General features: G+C 41.1%; 1 protein-coding gene across 2 annotated transcripts; it reads right to left on the bottom strand.

The window, feature by feature from the left end:
* Positions 1–297: 297 nt before the first annotated feature.
* LOC138627955 (glycosyltransferase family 92 protein F13G3.3-like) lies at positions 298–5,198 on the bottom strand. Of its 2 annotated transcripts, XM_069710612.1 has the most exons (5): positions 4,853–4,944; positions 4,352–4,577; positions 2,338–2,668; positions 2,036–2,211; positions 298–1,939 (listed from the first exon to the last, which is right to left on the bottom strand). In XM_069710612.1, exons 2-5 carry the CDS (start codon positions 4,570–4,572, stop codon positions 1,714–1,716), a joined length of 954 nt encoding a protein of 317 aa, XP_069566713.1. In that variant the 5' UTR covers positions 4,573–4,577; positions 4,853–4,944; the 3' UTR covers positions 298–1,713. The 2 variants fall into 2 exon arrangements, with proteins under 2 accessions (XP_069566713.1, XP_069566712.1); XM_069710611.1 differs by having other exon boundaries at positions 4,352–5,198.
* Positions 5,199–18,644: the final 13,446 nt, after the last annotated feature.

Consider the following 18,644-nt stretch of genomic DNA (forward strand, 5'->3'; position numbering starts at 1 on the left):
TCTTTCTGACCGAACATTATTATCTTTGTAAAGAAAAATAGTTACAAAATTACAAATTATAACAATTTCATGTCTGGCCCAAATGTAAATGCTTAAGCATTTCTTAAACGTCTTGTTTCTGACTTTCTTTTTCCTCCACAGCTGGACCGATATGAAGACCACTGAAGAGCATGTGAGAAGCCTTCACGTATCCCAGTTTTCACAAAAGATACAGGAACATCGGGTACCTGAACTGAACACAGACCGAGGAATATTATGTGTGTGATATCTGATTGCAAATGATGTTGGAGTCAAGCATTCAGGTTTTGCTTTTTATTTATCACCTGCTTGTATTGAAATGCTGATTGAAACAAAACAAAAAAAAACTGCTAGTGTTGAATTAAATAGTTTGACAAAGAAAACCGAATTGTATTGGAACAGCATGTTGTTAATGTGCTTAAATAAAAAATGCATGCGGTTTTTGTTTTTTTCTTCTCTTTTATAATATAGAGGATGTACCTGAGGGCCACACTGACCAAACCAGGAAGGTGCTTGTGATTCATCATTCTATGACCAAGGAGGAGCCAGCAGATGTGTCCATTGCAATGGAGGGTAACCAAGTGCTGAACAGGTGTAGAAACCAAACCAACGCATGTATGCTGTTGATAAGACTGATCTACGCCCTCAACCTTCTGCTTCTGGGTTTGTTTATATGTTTTAGTCATAGTTCTTATGCACACACAAACAAATTTGAATTAAGATAATCCTTTTGTAACCTTTGTTAAATAGAAAGTAATTGACAAGATCAACTCCTATGTCTGACATTTGTTTTTTAAGTAAAGCTTACCTTTTCTGAACAGCGAATGTTTAATTAGTCATATTGATTTATTATTTATACTATATTAAGAGTTTAAATTTCTCCCTTTTTTTAAGTAATCAGTTGTGTAATGTGTTGATAAATATTAAGTCGACTTTACCTAATTTGCATGCAGATGTGCGAGCTATTGTATGAGGTTGTGAAGCCCTTTGAGGTGTTTAACTACAAACTTATCCTGTGTAAAAGTAAAACCTGTTAACCAGCCACCTCCACCTGCTGTACAGGAACCAATTTAGATGGCAAAAATAGCTGATATGAAATGCTCATAATAGGAGGCTGTAAGGGATGTTCACAGTGTTTTAGTTCGGCCTGGTATGCTGTATTCTGCTCTATTCTCTCAGAAAAGGTGGTCCACACTTGCAGGTCATTCTGACAGTCAACAACACTAAATACTTTCAGAAATGTAACTTCTCCCTCTTCCCCAGTGACGTCCTGTGTTAGATTCTACTCAAAAGCAGAATTTAATGTTTATTTTCATCAAATGTTGTGTATCTCACCTTTCTCAAAAAAAAATTCAGCATCAGTGGTTCCAAACTTAATGTACCCTCAGGAATTCACACAATAAACATTTTGTTTAATAGAAAACTTGACAGAGAACAACATTTTTGCAAATCAAATTGGTAGAAAAAAATATTTAGAATATGTTATATGCTATACTATCAATAATGTATTAAACTCATAAAACATGTACATTCGTCGCTTTGGATGGATAGGTGAGAGTTCAGTTCTGTGCAGCTTGGGAAGTGAGTTCAATCCACTCATTTCCTGTCAAGAAAACACACATTTAATTGTCCTGCTTGTGAGAGTGCACATCGGGCTGTTCAGCTTTGTGTGTCGGTCCATCCCATCCCTCAGTTCTATTCCCCTGAGCTCAGCAGCCCTGCTCTCCTCAGCACCCTGCCCACTTTGGGTAACAGTTTGTCGTTAAAGTCCCACAGTCGGGTGTCAACGTGGATCTGGTCAAGCGGCCGCTGTGTCGGTGTACTGATTGGGGAGTGAATAATTCGACACACTTCTGGTGGAACCTTGAATTTTTTTCCAAACATCTTGAGCACTTCGTGTACTGAGGTCTGCTCCACTGCCCTGTGATGTACACACAAAATCACACAAGGTCAACCACACACAGTATTAGAATCAGGTGGATGCTGCAATCAACAAATTCTCTCATTGTCAACCTACTTCGGTTTAACGATCAGCTTGTGCGGGTGGTAGACGCTCATGTCAGTGTCCTCCCTGTAGATGTGCTCCATAATATTAAAGCCTGGCACCCCTCTCCATTTAGGCAGGGGGTGCCTTTTACTTTCCTTAAAAGGTTTCTTGGGAAAGATGTGGTTCTCAATGAGGAACACCCCTGTCTGCAGAACATGAATGTAGGTTTGGCGGGTGCAGCATAGAAATTGGAAAGAGATTAGAAATATATACTATGACAGACGAGAGATTATTATTATTTTTTTTATAAAATGTTTGAAATAAAATGTTACATTTGGATGCTGTTGCTGGAGCGTGTTCATCACAGACATCAGGTTGTTGTGTTGGTACGGCATTACAATCTCATCGATGTCGTTCAACAGTACGTAGCGTGAACGCTCCATAGATCTGTAAATGCACTCATTGAGAGTGGCTAACTGGCCGTAGTAGTGCACGTCCCCTCCGAACTGTGAGAAGAGCCAGCCTGTAGACGGATTCAGATGCTTGTCAATGGGCCAGGGAACCATTTCCACAAAGCCCTCCTGGCTGTAAACCTGCAAGAGGCGTTCAAGGTCTGGGCCGCAGCTGGTGTTATATATCACCACTCTGTCCACGCCCAGCAACCTGGGACAAAGAGAGGCAGAGGTAATTTGGCTGATGCTATTTATTTGATCAGTGATTATTGTAAACGCATAAAAGACCTTTGGAATCCTGTTAAAGAACAGACTTGAGGGGAATCTCCAGCAGAACAATGACACACTCATAAAAAGGTTGGAGCGAGCACAAAAGGAACAAAAGGCACACACCAATGGGTTGAACCAGTTTCTTTGAAAGATTTGATTCACTGAAGCCAACTGAATCTCCCTTTATCTCATCTACCCCTTCTATATTATATTATATTTATATAATATATATTTATATTTCTTATATTTCTATGCCTCTGTGACATAACAAGACGGGCAGTGACTTCCCGCCGCCTGCTGCAACCCCCCCTCCACTTTCTCTTTTCACTCCTTGACTCTTCTCCGACCAGTATTCCTCCTTCTCTTCTCCCTGTTTGCCCACCACCTGCATCTGAAAGGATAATGGTATTACGCAACTTCCCCACCTCCTCTCCTAATATCCCCAGGGTCCTCAGTCCAGGAGCCAGTCCCTCTCCCACCAACCCCACCCCGGTCATCACGGCCAGCCAGGTGAGACGGTAGCCCACCAGTACCTGATGAACGCCAAAGGACTTAAGGGTGGTTAAGGTGTGTCGAGATCAGCTTTCAGGAATGTTCTGGCATCTTTTTGACGCCGTCCAGAGCCTAAAAGGCACACTCTATACGATCTGAAAGACATCCAGCATAGTTCCTTTGCCCAAGACGGGACGCCCTGGCACTCTCAATGACTTCAGGCCTGTGGCTTTGACGTCACATATCTTAAAGACCCTTTGGGAGGTTGGTTTTACAGCACCTCAGGCACCTGACTGAACACACCACAGTAGATGATGCCATCATATACCCGCTTCACAGAGCTTACACATTCTGTGAGAATCAATGTTGTTTGACTTCTTCTTTCAACACCATCTAACGTTATTGCATTGGTTTTGGACGAGAATATCGTTATCATTCTCATGTTTGCATGTGTAGCCAGTCAGGAAATGTCCCTTCTTCTTCTTTTAAGTTTTATGGCGGATGGCATCCAATGAAAGGTGCATTACCGCCACCCCCTGCATTGGTGTGGACCAGAGTTACTTGTCCCTTTACAAAAAAACAAAAACAACAACAGGAAATATCCCTCCTGAGCTACTGTAGGTTCAGGCAGGCCATGGCACCTCCTACTTCCTGGTTCACTCATTAGGCAGAGTATCACTCATTAGGCAGAGTATAAAAGCTGCACAGAATGAGCTGCTGTCAGCCTGCTTGACCCTTTTGGTGTCAGTGCTGCATTGAGGTTCCACAGTGATCTGGTAGGTGTTTTTTTGTTTGTTTCAGTCTTTAAGTATAATTATTCTGCCATTGTTTTTTTTTGTACCCCAGATCCAGCTCCACAGGGAGGCCTAAACCAGGTGTGAGCCTGCACAGAGGGAGGAGGCACAACACTCAGGCTAGAATTGAAAGCCACTGCTGTTTTGTTTAGTTTAGTTAGTTTTGTTTTGTTCCTGTTTTGTGTTTCTTTATTTCTGTGATGTTGTTTAGTTAGATGACTTTTGTTGGTGTTAGTTTCCTGTTTTCTAACTAAATTGTGTTTGGTATTTCCCCCAAGAATATTACTTTCCATAGATACATTTTAGAATGTGGTTTGTGGTGGTGTTGCCATACTCGCCTGTACATTTCCAGAGTCTGTGCATACTGGAGCACGTTGTTGTAATCACCAAACAGGTTGGAGATACAGACTGTGAAGTTAAACTGCAACTTCTTCTCTTCCTTTCCAATCGTCTTTTGGTTTCTTATAGGAAGCCAAGTGTGGTTAGATCCAAACTCACTGTCCGGTTGACTCAGGAGAGTGACATGTGTGGTGTTGCAGTTTTGAGGAATCCGACACATGACGTCTGTAGTGGCGAACGGAAATCCAAAGTTATCTGAGTGCTGTAAAATTGTTGTCTGCGTTGTTGTACTTAAATGTCCTGCACAGCAGAAGAGGCAGTGAAGTGGTTGGATGGAGTCTCTTTTAAAAATGCCGATGATGCGTATATCCAAACCATTCACTCTCTGGTCCATGAAGGCGGACACTAGTAGGTGCTTGGTGTTTTTTAAAGGGGTGATGCTGTCCCCAGAGATCAAAAAGGGACAAGTGTTCTGAGTCGAATGTGGATTTGGGATGGACCTGTATGTCCCTGGTGTTTTCAAATTCATGATGATGATGAAGATGCCGACAAGAAAGGAGGTGACGGTCAAGAAGAGGAACTTCCTTTTGAATTTTCTGGTCTTGTCCATCCAGCCACGAGATAGATCGCTCACCTGAGGGAGAATTTGGAATCAGAGTTACACATTTGGGGAGGAAAGCAAACGCTGAGTGCTGCAATGACATCTCGTGACTCTACGAGGTATGGATGTGACTAAACTCGATCTGAATAAATCATACAATGCTGCACATCTCATTAAATTCCTCAGTCTGAAAATAGAAGAGCTAAGCAAAGCCTTGTCATGTACGAAATAGTCTTTGTTCACGCCATTTCTATTTAAACATACTGTGAGTGTGACATTTAAGTAGAAGCCGTCTACTTGAAATTGTAATGTTCAGAAATAATGAACTCACTGACTTTCAGTTATACACTGAATTATTAATTCATTTGCATGTTCACTTGTACGTTACACCAGCCCTGCAAAGAGTCCTGTCATTGAGAGGTGCTTAATAATTGATGTAGTACTTATGTTGATCTTTAGAGAGGGTAAAGAGATGTATTTGCATGTGCATTGAGAAGGAGACAAAAGATCCAAATACTGTACATTAAAATCCCCTCTCATTAGCAGTAGTAACTTATTACAAAAGCACTGAAGAAAAGATGTTGGTTTGTGTTATAGCCCATCTCCCCAGGAGTGTTGGAAAAAAAACAACTCCTTATGTATGACTCGTATATTATTTTTCACTAAGGGACCTCTGAAATGTCTGTAAATTACAATGGCGAAAACGGAATATATAACACGCCTCCAAATAATTTTAAAAAATAAGCAAAATATTGTTGCCATTTCTTTGTGTTCTGCAGTACATGTACACATGCAAATACAATCAATTATCATAATTTATTAACAACTGAAAAATGCCACACACACAGCTCAAGTAGTGCCCTACTAGCTTGATAAATATAAATACAGTGACAATACATTATCTTGTGTTATTGCTCAGCCTGCTCCCCAAAAATCACGACAACTGCAACAAGATTGTCCATATATCATGATATAACTCTCCAAATAAGAACCTTTTTACAGCAGACGTGATGCTGAAACGAGCCCAGGGGTGAACTTCTAACCAAAATTGCCTCTATCCATCACATCTACAGCAAAAACCCACTGCAAATAAATGCTTCATTTATTTTGTACTGTTAGTTTTATATTCATGCATTCGCATGCTATATTTTCACTTTTCGTTAAATGTTCATGTTCTGAGTTCTCTTTTCTCTTCATGCTTCCTGATTTCTGCACCCCGTCAGTGGCACTCAGCCCCGAGTTCACTCAAGTGTTAAAGCATTTCTCAAGTAAAGAAAGCAGTGCTTTTGTTGGGAATATTTTCAGCTGCGGATTTGATTTTCAAGCAGTTTTTTTTTTTTTTTTTTTTTTACTGCAGCATTATGTGGAGTAAGTAAAGTACAATGCGTTAAAGAAACAAGTCACATGGTGCAAGACTGAGGTTTAATGATGTAGTTTAGCAATGGAAATTGCAATTACTGGTTGTCTGAGGTTTTAAATAACTAGACAAGCAGAACAATTAACAATAAACACCCGTCCTGCCTGTCAAACACAGACAAAGCTATGCAAACACAAACGTGCAAATTATGCAAAGTTGCACTTCAAACGCACCATATAATACTTAATATTTCATTATTGTTGCAGTGTTGAGGAGCTCAAACTCCTCTTTAGCTTACGCTCTCAAACTTGTATAAATAATAGGATTCAACACTAGTCTTGATAGAATCTTGACCTGAAGCAACTCCAGCAGCACATTTCAGAGACAATAAGCAAACAGATTGCACCAGACCACAATTTGGATTCCACAGCAAAGCCTCTGAATACTTTTGTAAACAAGATATTTCAGGCTTTGTTTTTTTTTTAGCAAATCTATCTCACATTGTTATTATGGGTAATTGATTGTAGATCAATGTACACTACAGTTTTGTGTTTAACGTGGTCATGCTTTGCCTTCACCCAATTCCAACAGAAACCTTATAAGTGAAAATTTCCAAACGCGAGCAAGTTAGTGATGTAAAAATTCTGTTCCAAAACATGCTGCTCTCTCTCATTGTGATCATTGTCTGAGAGTAACTCAGAGAGCTTCAGACAGGAACTAGTCAAGGGAGTCTACGGAGTCTCTGCAGGTGATCAAGGCGTACCCACGCCATCGACCGTGCTGGAAAAAAAAAGACGAAAAATCTCTCCAAACGAACTATGCTCGTGTAGGCAAAAGTCCAATCAGACAGAGGGACCGTTACCGCCACTCCGATTACGAGCCAAGTAATCTGAACTTCTTCCAACCTCTCAAAACTCATGGGCAATACTCAACTTTACAAACCGTTGACGTTAAACTGTTTTGTTTTTTTTCTCCACAGGTGTAATCCAAAAAAATTATCTCCTCTCAGGAAGAAGTCTTTGCATCTCTGCCTGTGACTCCCGCAACATCTGGTTGCCAGGTTTGCACCTTCCTATCCTCTATCCCCCTCACCTGCTTCTTCTTCTTCTTCTTCTTCCACTACTTGGGTTTCGTCATATCGCCAGACCAACCTTGGGGTGCATTATTGCCACCTAACGGACTAGAACCTAATTTTCTATAGTTCTGCCTTGTTTCTGGCACCAGGATGCCTTCTCTTCTTTATACCTAATTTTCAACAATTATCCGTATTTGTCTCTGGCACCAGGATGCCAGGTCTCCCTTCTACACTTCATTTTCCACAGTTTTTCCACAGAGATGACAGGTCCTCTCCCCCCTGTACTTCTTTTTCAACAGTTTTCTGCTTCAATTCTGGCACCGGGATGCCAGGGCCCCCGTCCTCTATACTTCATTTTATACAGTTTTCTGATCCATTTCTCACATTGGGTCATCAGATTATTCCTCCTGTATGCTTCATTTTCAACAGTTTCATCCTGTTCCTTACACCGGGATGCTAATTCTCCTCTCCACTACCACCTCATTCTCATTCAGTCTTCGGCTCATGTCTCAGGCACCGGTTCACCAGTCGTCCTTTTCTCTTTCCCCTAATTCCAGCCGTCCTGGGATCTTATTTCCATTTCATAAAGATGGTGCTTGTTCCGGTGCCTTGATGCCAAGTTCTAATTCTCCTGTCCCCCGATTTCATTAAAGTTTAACCATTCTCCGAGCACCAGTCCTCCCATTTCCTCAAACTACTGCGCTCAATTGGAGCACCGCCGTGCACATCTCCATTCCGTCTGTCCACCTACTCACCAAACTCCAGCGCTCGATTCCGGGATGCCCGTTTCCTTTTTGCCCGTCCCCTGTTTCATCGAACTGCAGAGTTCCTTTTGGGCACCGAGATTCCTGTTTCTGTTTTGTTTTATCTGTCCCTGTGTCTCATCAGTCCGCAGGGGCCATTCGGGCACCGAGATGCCCGTTCCAGAGTTGGCCATCCCCCATTTCATTCAACTACAGGTCTCATTCGGGCTCTAAAGGGCCAGTTTCGGATTCGTCAGTCCTTCCATTTCTTCAGATTGCAGCGCTCGGTTCGGGCACCGGGATGCCGGTTTCGGGTTCTTCTGTCCCCTTTCAATGATCTGCTGCTCTCATTGTGGCTCTTGGGATGCTTGCTGCGTTTCTTCTGTTTGTTCCCGCCACTCGCTCTCATTTGTATCATCTACATCCCCAAGCTCTGGACCCATCGCCCTCATCGGCTCGCCCGGGGCAGGAATGACAGCATCTCGTCGCCAACTGGAACGGTGTCACCTTCCTCAGTGATTGACTGTACCACTCGGCCGGGGTTCGGCTCTGAACGGATGCTGTTCCTTCTGCCAATCTTTGGGGGTCCTTGTGGTGGTGGATTTTCTCCACCAAATATCTAACATATTAAAACAGTTTCTCCAAAACTCCATCCATCATTCTTTGCCGTCAACGGAACCATCCGGTGATCATCGCTTCCCCCTTACGTAGTAGGGGTCAAGGAGATCCATTCTGGCGACCTCCCTGTTGTCGACATCAATGGCGGAGGAGAGGAGGATCCCTCGCCTTCATGTCCTTCGTACGCTGTCTCGTGTGGCCGTCACTTGCTCACTGTTTCACGCCCGAGTCGAATGTGTTCTGCATCTTTTTTTCACGCCTTCGATCTCTTCTACTGCTGTATGCCACCCTTCGCTTAAATCGCTTTCCGTGCGCCCTAGGAACCAACATTCTTGCTGCTTCTTCCGTGTCCTGTGAAACGCTGAGTTAACCCTCGTCGATCAATTCGTTCTGGGTCGTCACCTCTGCTTATCTGACCTCGCAAGGACTGCGAGCTCCACTCTGACCAGCGAACATGCCTAATCGGCAACATGGTTCCCATACTCAATTTCAATACATCCGCATCTGGCAGCCACGAGCACATAACCTGCAGTTGCGGATCCCGTCGTGCTTTCTTTGCCATGAAGTCTCCACTCGTTCCTGCTCGCGCTCCCACTTTCACCATGTTGGATTTTCTCCCGACCTCTTTTACTTGCCACCCCTTTCAGCCGTTTCTTCCCCAGAAGACAGAGGAGTCCCAGATCACCTCGTCATGGTTATGTTCAGATGGGCTTCAAAGCTGCCCCACACCCATCACGCCTCCAGGACCTGCGCCTGGCTTGGTCATCACCGCTTTCTTGGGAAGGCTTTTTTGGGGATCTGCGAGGCCCGAGATCCGCAGTGGATTCTCAGCCGAGCCTTCCCCAAACAGCATGTGTTGCCCAGCTCCAGTGCATTCCACCATATCATAATCGATAAATTCTGTTCATAGTCAATTGAGGTGGTGGACCTTGCTAGTGAAATGTGTTTTATACAGCATACAGCTTAGCCTTTGTCACCAGTGTAAAGTGTGGACAGCTCTTTTTTTTTTCTTTTTTTTTTTTACCATGAAAAACCAATCAGAAGCAGCCAACAGAATCAAATCTGTTCTAACAACAGTGATATATTTTTTATTTTGTCTGTTAAACTATAACATGAAAGTTTGTGGGACAAAAAGACTTGCAGACATAATTACATAATTAACAGACATTTCTGTGAAACTGTACACTACATGTGCAGAGACCTCTGAACGCTCCTTTAATTTACTCATGTTTAGATTTCAAATCTTAATGGCAAAAGCATCAGATACAGAAGCACTGTGTTACGTCACATCTCCAGTTGGAAATTAACATACCAGTGTTTTCACTTCTCATTCATTCAGTAGCATGCTACACCTGGAAGTTCAAACTCACTGTAATCTGTTGTGTTTTATATTCTATCATGTGTGAGGATTTAATAGTGAGTACTTCTGTCAATCGGTATTATATCTTTTCTCCTAATTGGCTGGTGATACGGACGAACAGACGCAAACACTGCAGCTCTGCAAGCAGTCCTATACAACCGGGTAGGGGATATTGGCCTTATCTTCACAATAGCATGAGTAGCAACCAATCTCAACTCATGAGAAATACAACAAGTGTTTATTTCCACCCAAAACCTTGACCTTACATTTCCTCTCCTGGGCCTTATTTTAGCCGCCACTGGCAAGTCAGCTCAATTTGGTCTTCATCCGTGGCTACCATCAGCCATGGAAGGTCCAACGCCGGTCTCTGCCCTACTACATTCTAGCACGATGGTAGTAGCAGGAATCTTTCTCCTCATCCGCATAAGCCCCCTAATAGCAAATAATCAAACAGCTCTCACAACATGCCTCTGCTTAGGAGCTCTTACCACTTTATTTACCGCCACCTGTGCCCTCACCCAGAATGATATCAAAAAAATTGTTGCTTTCTCAACATCAAGCCAACTAGGCCTTATAATAGTAACCATCGGTCTTAATCAACCTCAACTTGCCTTCCTCCATATCTGCACCCATGCCTTCTTTAAAGCAATGCTATTCCTCTGCTCTGGCTCAATCATTCACAGCCTCAATGATGAACAAGATATCCGAAAGATAGGTGGAATACACCACCTTACGCCTTTTACCTCCTCTTGTCTGACTATTGGAAGTTTAGCCCTTACTGGCACCCCCTTCTTAGCAGGCTTTTTTTCTAAAGACGCTATTATTGAAGCACTTAACACATCCTACCTAAACGCCTGAGCCCTCATCCTTACCTTACTAGCTACCTCCTTTACTGCTATTTACAGTTTACGTGTAATCTTCTTCGTCTCTATGGGACATCCTCGATTTAATTCACTCTCACCCATTAATGAAAACAACTCCGCCGTAATTAACCCTATTAAACGACTTGCCTGAGGAAGTATCATTGCCGGCCTCCTTATCACCTCCAATATTACCCCCTTAAAAACCCCTGTCATGTCCATACCTTTCCTCTTAAAAATAGCCGCCCTGATTGTAACCGTCATAGGCGTCCTCATTGCTCTAGAACTAGCCCTACTAACAAGCAAACAACTAAAGACTACACCCGCACTTTCCCCCCACCACTTCTCTAATATGCTAGGCTTTTACCCCTCAGTTATTCATCGATCAACTCCTAAACTTAGCTTGTTTTTGGGCCAAACAATTGCCAGTCAAATGCTTGACCAAGCCTGGATAGAAAAAGCAGGACCTAAAGCAATCACCTCTCTTAATTATCCTCTTATTACCATAACCAACGATATCCAACAAGGAATAATCAAAACTTACCTATCCCTCTTCTTCTTCACCTTTGCTTTTTCAGTACTCTTCTTCACGTATTAGACAGCCCGCAATGCCCCTCGACTCAACCCTCGAGTAAGCTCTAAGACTACAAACAAAGTCAGTAAAAGAACCCACGCACTCAAAACTAACAACCCTCCCCCTATAGAATATATTAAAGCAACTCCCCCCATGTCGCCTCGAAAAACAGTAAATTCACCATACTCATCCGCAGATCCAGGAAGCCCAATCGAGCTCGGCTCCTGTGGGTTTGTCCCGCGGGTCATGGTATTAACAGTGTTCAGGCGCCACAAGGAATCTGTCAATCTACTATATATATATATATATATATATATATATACTATTTACATAGTTTATCCTTCTTGTTTGGAAAAGGAAACTGCATGTACATGAGGCACAACCTGATTCGGCTTTTGAAAGTGGACAAAGGACATATTTGTTTGGTAAATATTACACTCATCACCTGCACATGGTTTCACATTATAGTGAATTTAGCCTTTCAATCACCATGCAGTGTGCTTTTTCCTCATGTTTGGTGGGTGGGAAGTTTTATTTTGCCAAGAAGTTACCAGATAAATCCTAAAGATTGCTGTTCCTGATGTCCTGTCTATTAGTTTTAAAGTGAAGTCATTCCCTGTACCTGTTAGTGGAAACGGCTAAATAAGAGAACCGCTTCGCCAATAGGTGATTTATTATTTGTTCAGCAAGAGAGATGGCCCAATGGGAGAATTTATTGAACAATGTGATCTTATCAATACATGGCACAGTTAGGTAACTGATATATCAGAGATTTGAATTTACAATCCTCAGTCAGATAAAGGATCATCAGACTAACATTTGATTAAACAATCCCTCTGTCACTGCACTCTCACTGATACTGGAGGATGCAGAGGGGCATTGCAGGTTAACAGGGAGATGCATTTTGGTTATTTTGTGACAAAGGAGGGAGGCTTCCCCTCTAATTCCACATCAAATTACAGACTCTTTTTTATTTTTTATTTTTTTTTATTTTTTAGATCTGTTGGAAGTCTGCTGTGTTTATTTCCTCTATTTTGGGCGTGGATAAAAATGTTTTTTTGCATAGTTTCACTTTATGGCGTTGTGGTGGCGGGGTGTGGTTAGCTCAGCTGCAGGGGGTAGAGAGCGGGAGGAGTGGTTCGGGGAACGGTGCCAGGCAGGTGTAATGAGCACAGCTGAGCCGAATACGGACTGATGAGCACAGCTGAGCGGGATGTGGACTGATGAGCTCTCCCCTATAAAGGGAGCAGGGAGAAGGAGGCTGAGGAGGAGGTGGTTGCACGAGTACAGTGGTGTATGGGCCGGGCAAATAAAAGCATTTTACACCTGAACGTATGGCTGAGCATGTCATCTGTGTCCAGGAGAGACCCCGGTAGCACCAACCTTGCTACAGGTGTCTTACCATAAAACAAAGACAATCCATCCGATTGGGTTACCCTCATCTTTGTCAATATTTGATTGGATAGGAGCACATTAATACACTGGATGATGGATAACATGGTGTTCAAACTGTGGAAACTACTTGTATTGCACAGTTCTCTAAATGGTACAATTTCACCCTGCTTTATCTGTAAATTATCTAATTTAATGTGATACGGCCAAGTGCACCTAACGCAGGTTTGCACTTGGTCATATTTATTCTCTCAACTTAGTTTCAAGAGTCATATTTCCACATTTTTGAGTAGTTAGTAGTTATTGTGGTTGCAATCTTTTAATCTTCTCTTCTACATGGAATTCATTACATTTTGAAATATTTTCCTTAAAATCCTTGAGAAACTGAAGTTCGACCTTTCCGAAAGAAGTTCCTCAAATTCACCGTTGTCATGGAATCTGCTTCCTAATGTCTTATTCTTTCACTGGCAAAATTTGGATACATTTCACTGCACCTACCTTGAGAAATCCTTCGAAACCCCTCCATCACCCGGCTGGACTTTAGTCCGGTAGTTTTCATCACACATCCGTCCCAAACATGTGTGCCGGTAGGGGCGCACTAACACTTTCAAGGTTTCAGTAAGCTGTTATCAGTGACACACAAGACTGTTGGACAGTACCAACTACACGCATATCGAACCTTTTCTGTCACATCCTGTCTTCTGCAGGTTAGAGTGACCTGTCGAGGTTGATTCTGTTGTCTGTCTGTAATGTAAACCATAACAGTCTAGATAAGTGTTAGGGTTGTGGTCATAAGACAGCCAATAGCAATGAAGAATGTGTCCAAGAGAAGTTGGAATATTTACTCAGTTACATTAGGCCTGCATATTGCAGGACTTCCCCCTCCTAAGTAGAATGCAGCCATCACGAATACACCTTTGCTTTTACGTTGAGAAAAATGTCCATACAGTCCGTTATTTTAGATTGTTAACACTGATGCACCATTATGTTTTGAGCATATTGCTGCTGTACCTGGTTGAGTTGCAGCTATATCGCCTATGGCTGTGAGATCAGGCCTTTCTGAGCGGTCGCGAGATCAAGTTCAGGGGTTGTGAGATGGCTAATAGGGAAGGGAAGAAGAAAAACTTTGGCTGCACAACACAATGTAATAAAAAAAATTTTTTTTAAAAATCTGAAATTTTGGATTTGGAAATATTCCTTAACTTTAGTTTTTTTTTTTCTAAAGTAATAGATAGTTTTTGTCAAATATTCGACATTTTGACCTTTTAGCCTTAAGCAGTGATTTAAATGCAATGATTAAAAGTTTAGAGTGGAAAATATGTCTTTGGTGGAACTGCTTTACAACTCAGACATCCAGGGACCACACACTGCTTTTTGTAAGAAGTTATACGCCAACAAAGTTGAAATCCACTGGTTTACTCTTTTCCTTGGTGAAATTTAGAAGTTTATGTTTTATTATTCAAAGTCTACATCAGCAAAATAAAAGTAAAAATGTCTTACAGTACTTCAATAAAGGTACTTTGAGACCTCACTGATTATTAGTGGTTGTGGCAATACATTTAATGGTAAAATATTCTGACTTTAGTTCTTATGCTAAGGCAGTAAATTTTAAGATTAATGTCGTTTTTGACCAGTAGATGTCACCAGAGAGCAAACATTAACCACAACTCTCTGTTGCTGTGTCAGTCTGTGCCTGGCAACGATGTATTTGTTGTGCTCTTATCATGACAGATGGCACTTAAAAACAGCCATCTTTGATATGAGAGATAAAAATATATCTTACTCCATAAAAGTCAAATCAGATTGTAAGATGTATTTTGTGGACTGCAACTGAACACATTCTATGCTGTAAATAGATACACAGATGAAACTGGGAATCCTCAAAGTCTAAAGGGTTAGAAGCCTCATTTGAAGTCACTGATTATTTCCCTGCAGAGTTTTCTTACAATACTATGACACAATCATGACTGGATTATCCACATGAGGGACTGAATATGTGCCCAGTCACATCCAAGTTGCCATTTAGTACATAGCACACAGCGGACTATATATGGCAGCTTAATTATTTGCCCAGAGACTAACCAGCACTCTTATGCTGGAATTGTACCTGCTGACAGGTTTTGCATGTTGGTTTGTGAGACTCTGACTAAACAGAACTTTATGAGCAGAGGGTGAATTAAGGATATTGAGGTCTTAAAACTAGATTTTGGAAAGAGTGACGCTCGACAAGACGGGCTACGTTTGCACAGTTGCTTATTTTCACATGAAGCAGGTACATGATGACATTAGCATTCACTTGGAGTCCTGTTTGTGTCCACGTGATAAATGAACATTGTTTTTAGCTTGGTTTTGGTCTCCACCAGCTCCTGAGTGTTGATGGAAATATATGTCTCATTTGTTGCCGAATGCTCTTCTGTGTTCCCCAGCTACTCACTAACTCTGGTGTTTGGTGCTGGGCACGAAATGTCTAGGAGATTTTTTTTGGTAGAAAACAGGAGGTGCATTTCTACATTGTGTGTACCTGTTATATCCTGCGCATAGCCTCATCCAGCACACTGTGTAAGGGTGAAAACCTTTCTCATTATAGGTTAGGTTAGGTTAGGTAGTTACTTTATTAATCCCCGAGGGGAAATTTTTTCGCTACAGCAGCATACAGAAGCAATAAGATAATAACAGAACAATATAAAAGCAATAAAATAGCAGTAACAAATATAAAATATAAAATGCACAGTATATACAGTACGGTATATATCTATATATATTATATACAAACAACCAAGAAACACAGTCAACAGTGTTATTGTTATGTGATGGATTAAAAGGCTATGAATACAAAAAGTCCGTGTTTTAGTTTTCCGATTTTCATTCATCATTATAAAACTGATTGCACATACAGAAAGCCACTGATCATTCAGATGTCTTATGAGTATTTTTGCAGGATTTTTGCATTGAACTGCTGTATCAAAGCAGCATATGTCTGTATATTTACCATATGTTTAATAGGTCCTCTGTTCCTTTGTGGCAACTAAACATTGCTTTGCCCGGCAGAAAAAACACTTGACCAATGTCTCCACCTGCTGGAAGAAAACATTAGCACATATAGGATGATTAATGCAAACGTCTGCTAAACTTGTCATTTTGTGTTAATGGTAGTTTCTGAAAAAGCTTGTGAGACTTGCAATGTTTTTCCAGATGGTTCAAAAGTTTTCATAGCAGTAGGTTAAAATACAGACTGTACTATGTATTTCTGGTAAAATGTGATACATCCCTTCTCTTTCTTGGTGGGTTATCCTGCCAAAACTAACTGAGAGAACATGCCCATCCTTGTTAACCACTAAAATGGGCTATTTTTTTAAACAAAAAAAAAACCAAATTAAGCTGTTAAACTGTCAAGCAAAATTGAACTACTTTGGGGTCTATGGATAAGAGACACTTGGGACACTTTTGAGATAAAACAAGTCTCATTATCCTTATCACGAGGCCAGAGTCAGATTTGAAAAATTTACATTTTTACTTCCACCCAATCGAAACTATAAATTAGAGACTATATAAAACCTGTACAACAACGAGACAGTAAAAACTGATGTTCTAAAACTTCTCGTCTGCAACTCTAACAAATCTGATGCAACAGAAATGAGCCACAACAAATGCTGCATCCATTTTAGTCTTAGTAGTGCTGCCCAGCAGCCTCTTTAGTGAATGTGCCATGCCTGTTAAACTGTGAAAAATGGCTTCTATAACAGATTGTTTTTCTAACAGATACATCACTATTATTCCTCTTAGTTACATTTTTTTTATTGCCTCTTATGAAGCTGAAGTTTAGTTTGCATTCTTGATTCAAGGAAAATTTAGTGTTTAAGGGTAAGAGTACAATGTGATTTAGCATTGCATTGTTCTGATACTTTTTTTTAAACTATAATAGATCATTTAAAAAAAAAAAAAAGATCTGAATTGCAACAGAAAAGCCAGAGAAAAGTTTTTTTCTACTTCCTTGCTCGTCAAAACCCAATGTACAAAGTACAAACAATGTAACTTAAATGGCAACAGTTCTGTTGGCGATTCAGTTGTGTTAATGCTGATAACCAGTAATGTAGCCTCATGCTGCTAGCGTCCAGTCGAGATGATCTACAGAGTTCTGATTGGGTGGCATCACCAGAGGTAATTTATCAGACTCCCTCTGCAGCCACAAAAGGCTTCATACATTGTTTTTCACATGGGCAATATTGCTCCACAAGACCTGTAAATACACACAGCTACAGTCTCCCTCCCACCAGAACAAAGTTGATTGATGCTCCACAAAGAGCCTATCATGGCAAATTATGTATTAATCAACAAAAATCCAAGAGCTCCCTATAGTAGCATGACTTGCAAAATAACCAACCATTAAGGTAATTAGGAGCTCATTGAAGTAAGTAATATAGTTCCTGTTTGAATATTGTAGGTTAAGTAATGGTTTTAATGTACTGCAACCGGCTCTCTGCGAGGAAGCAAAGGTCTACACACAACGGAAACACAATAACACCCATTGTGTAATTCAGATGCACTTGGCTGAGTAACTATCATCATGGAAGATGAAGATGTTGACTGATCAATGGGTTTCAGAGTACTTATCTCAACTGTCTTCAGCATGTTCATCACTTCTGAAAGCCAGAAGGTATTTCTTATTAGATAACTGTGGAAGCCTTGTGGTAGATATTGTCATATTTGGCTGTAATTGCTCACAAATGTGGAGGTTTGTATTTATTTCACTGTTATCCATTTTCTGCTGTGGAATAAATGAAACAACCTATATGAGGTTAACGCTGACATAACAAAAAGGACGTAAGACATCAAAAAAGAAAGAATACCACAGTTCATATAAACAGCATGAGTTCCAGTGTGTCAAAGTCCTGATGTGACCTCCAGAGCAGATGGAGCTCTTTTTTTTTTGCTAAAGCCTTAGCGTTACTATGACAGCATTCAGTTCAAACTTGTGCTGGAAGTGTAATGGAGATCTCTCTACATCAATGAGGTCAACCTAGTTAGACTGCCGCCATTATTTCCAGGTTTAAGTGACTTGAGCACTTATTCAAAAGTTGTGTAAGGACTTGCATGAATATACAATTTTTGTTTTTTGTTTTATTTGCTGTGTTACATCGCCTTTCTTAACCTTCTCTCTGGAGCTCTCCCAAGAACCGGCTGCTTTGTCTCTGTGTATTGCTATCAAAGGCTTTCTCTTCTGATTGTCTGACTCCTTTCTGAGTGACACATGCCCAAGCCAACCACAGGCTCTCTTCTGTTTTGTAGCTTTTTAGCTCCTCAACAGAATGAGCGCTCTTGTTTCCTTTGTCATAAAAGGTTGAAAATTGGGCGGTGCTGAGGGCGGAGATCTGACATGATTGTTTGTGACATCACAAACTTAGAAGTCCAAACAGCACAGTTGCTGAATACGGGCTGTGTGCATTTCCCCTTGGTCTGAGTGTTTTGACACGTTCACAGTATTTATAAAGCACCTTGACCTGCTTTATAATCAAAAAAGAAATGGAAATCTGAATTTATACAATGTGGGACCTTTAAACAACCTGGCTGCATTGTATTCCCTGTTCTCTCAATTTACAGACTTAGTTGCAAGAAATGCCACGTTACTCCTACTATCTTTGGCTGAAAAAAATAAAACTATACATTTGGAGTTTTCTTCTAACTTAAGTTAGGTTTACATCCAGTGTTTGAAAG

The sequence above is a fragment of the Brachyistius frenatus genome, unplaced genomic scaffold (assembly GCF_029030835.1).
Source record: "Brachyistius frenatus isolate BFR_SWC_R1_liver_20210118 unplaced genomic scaffold, ASM2903083v1 Contig_93, whole genome shotgun sequence".
NCBI classification, from domain to species: domain Eukaryota; kingdom Metazoa; phylum Chordata; class Actinopteri; family Embiotocidae; genus Brachyistius; species Brachyistius frenatus.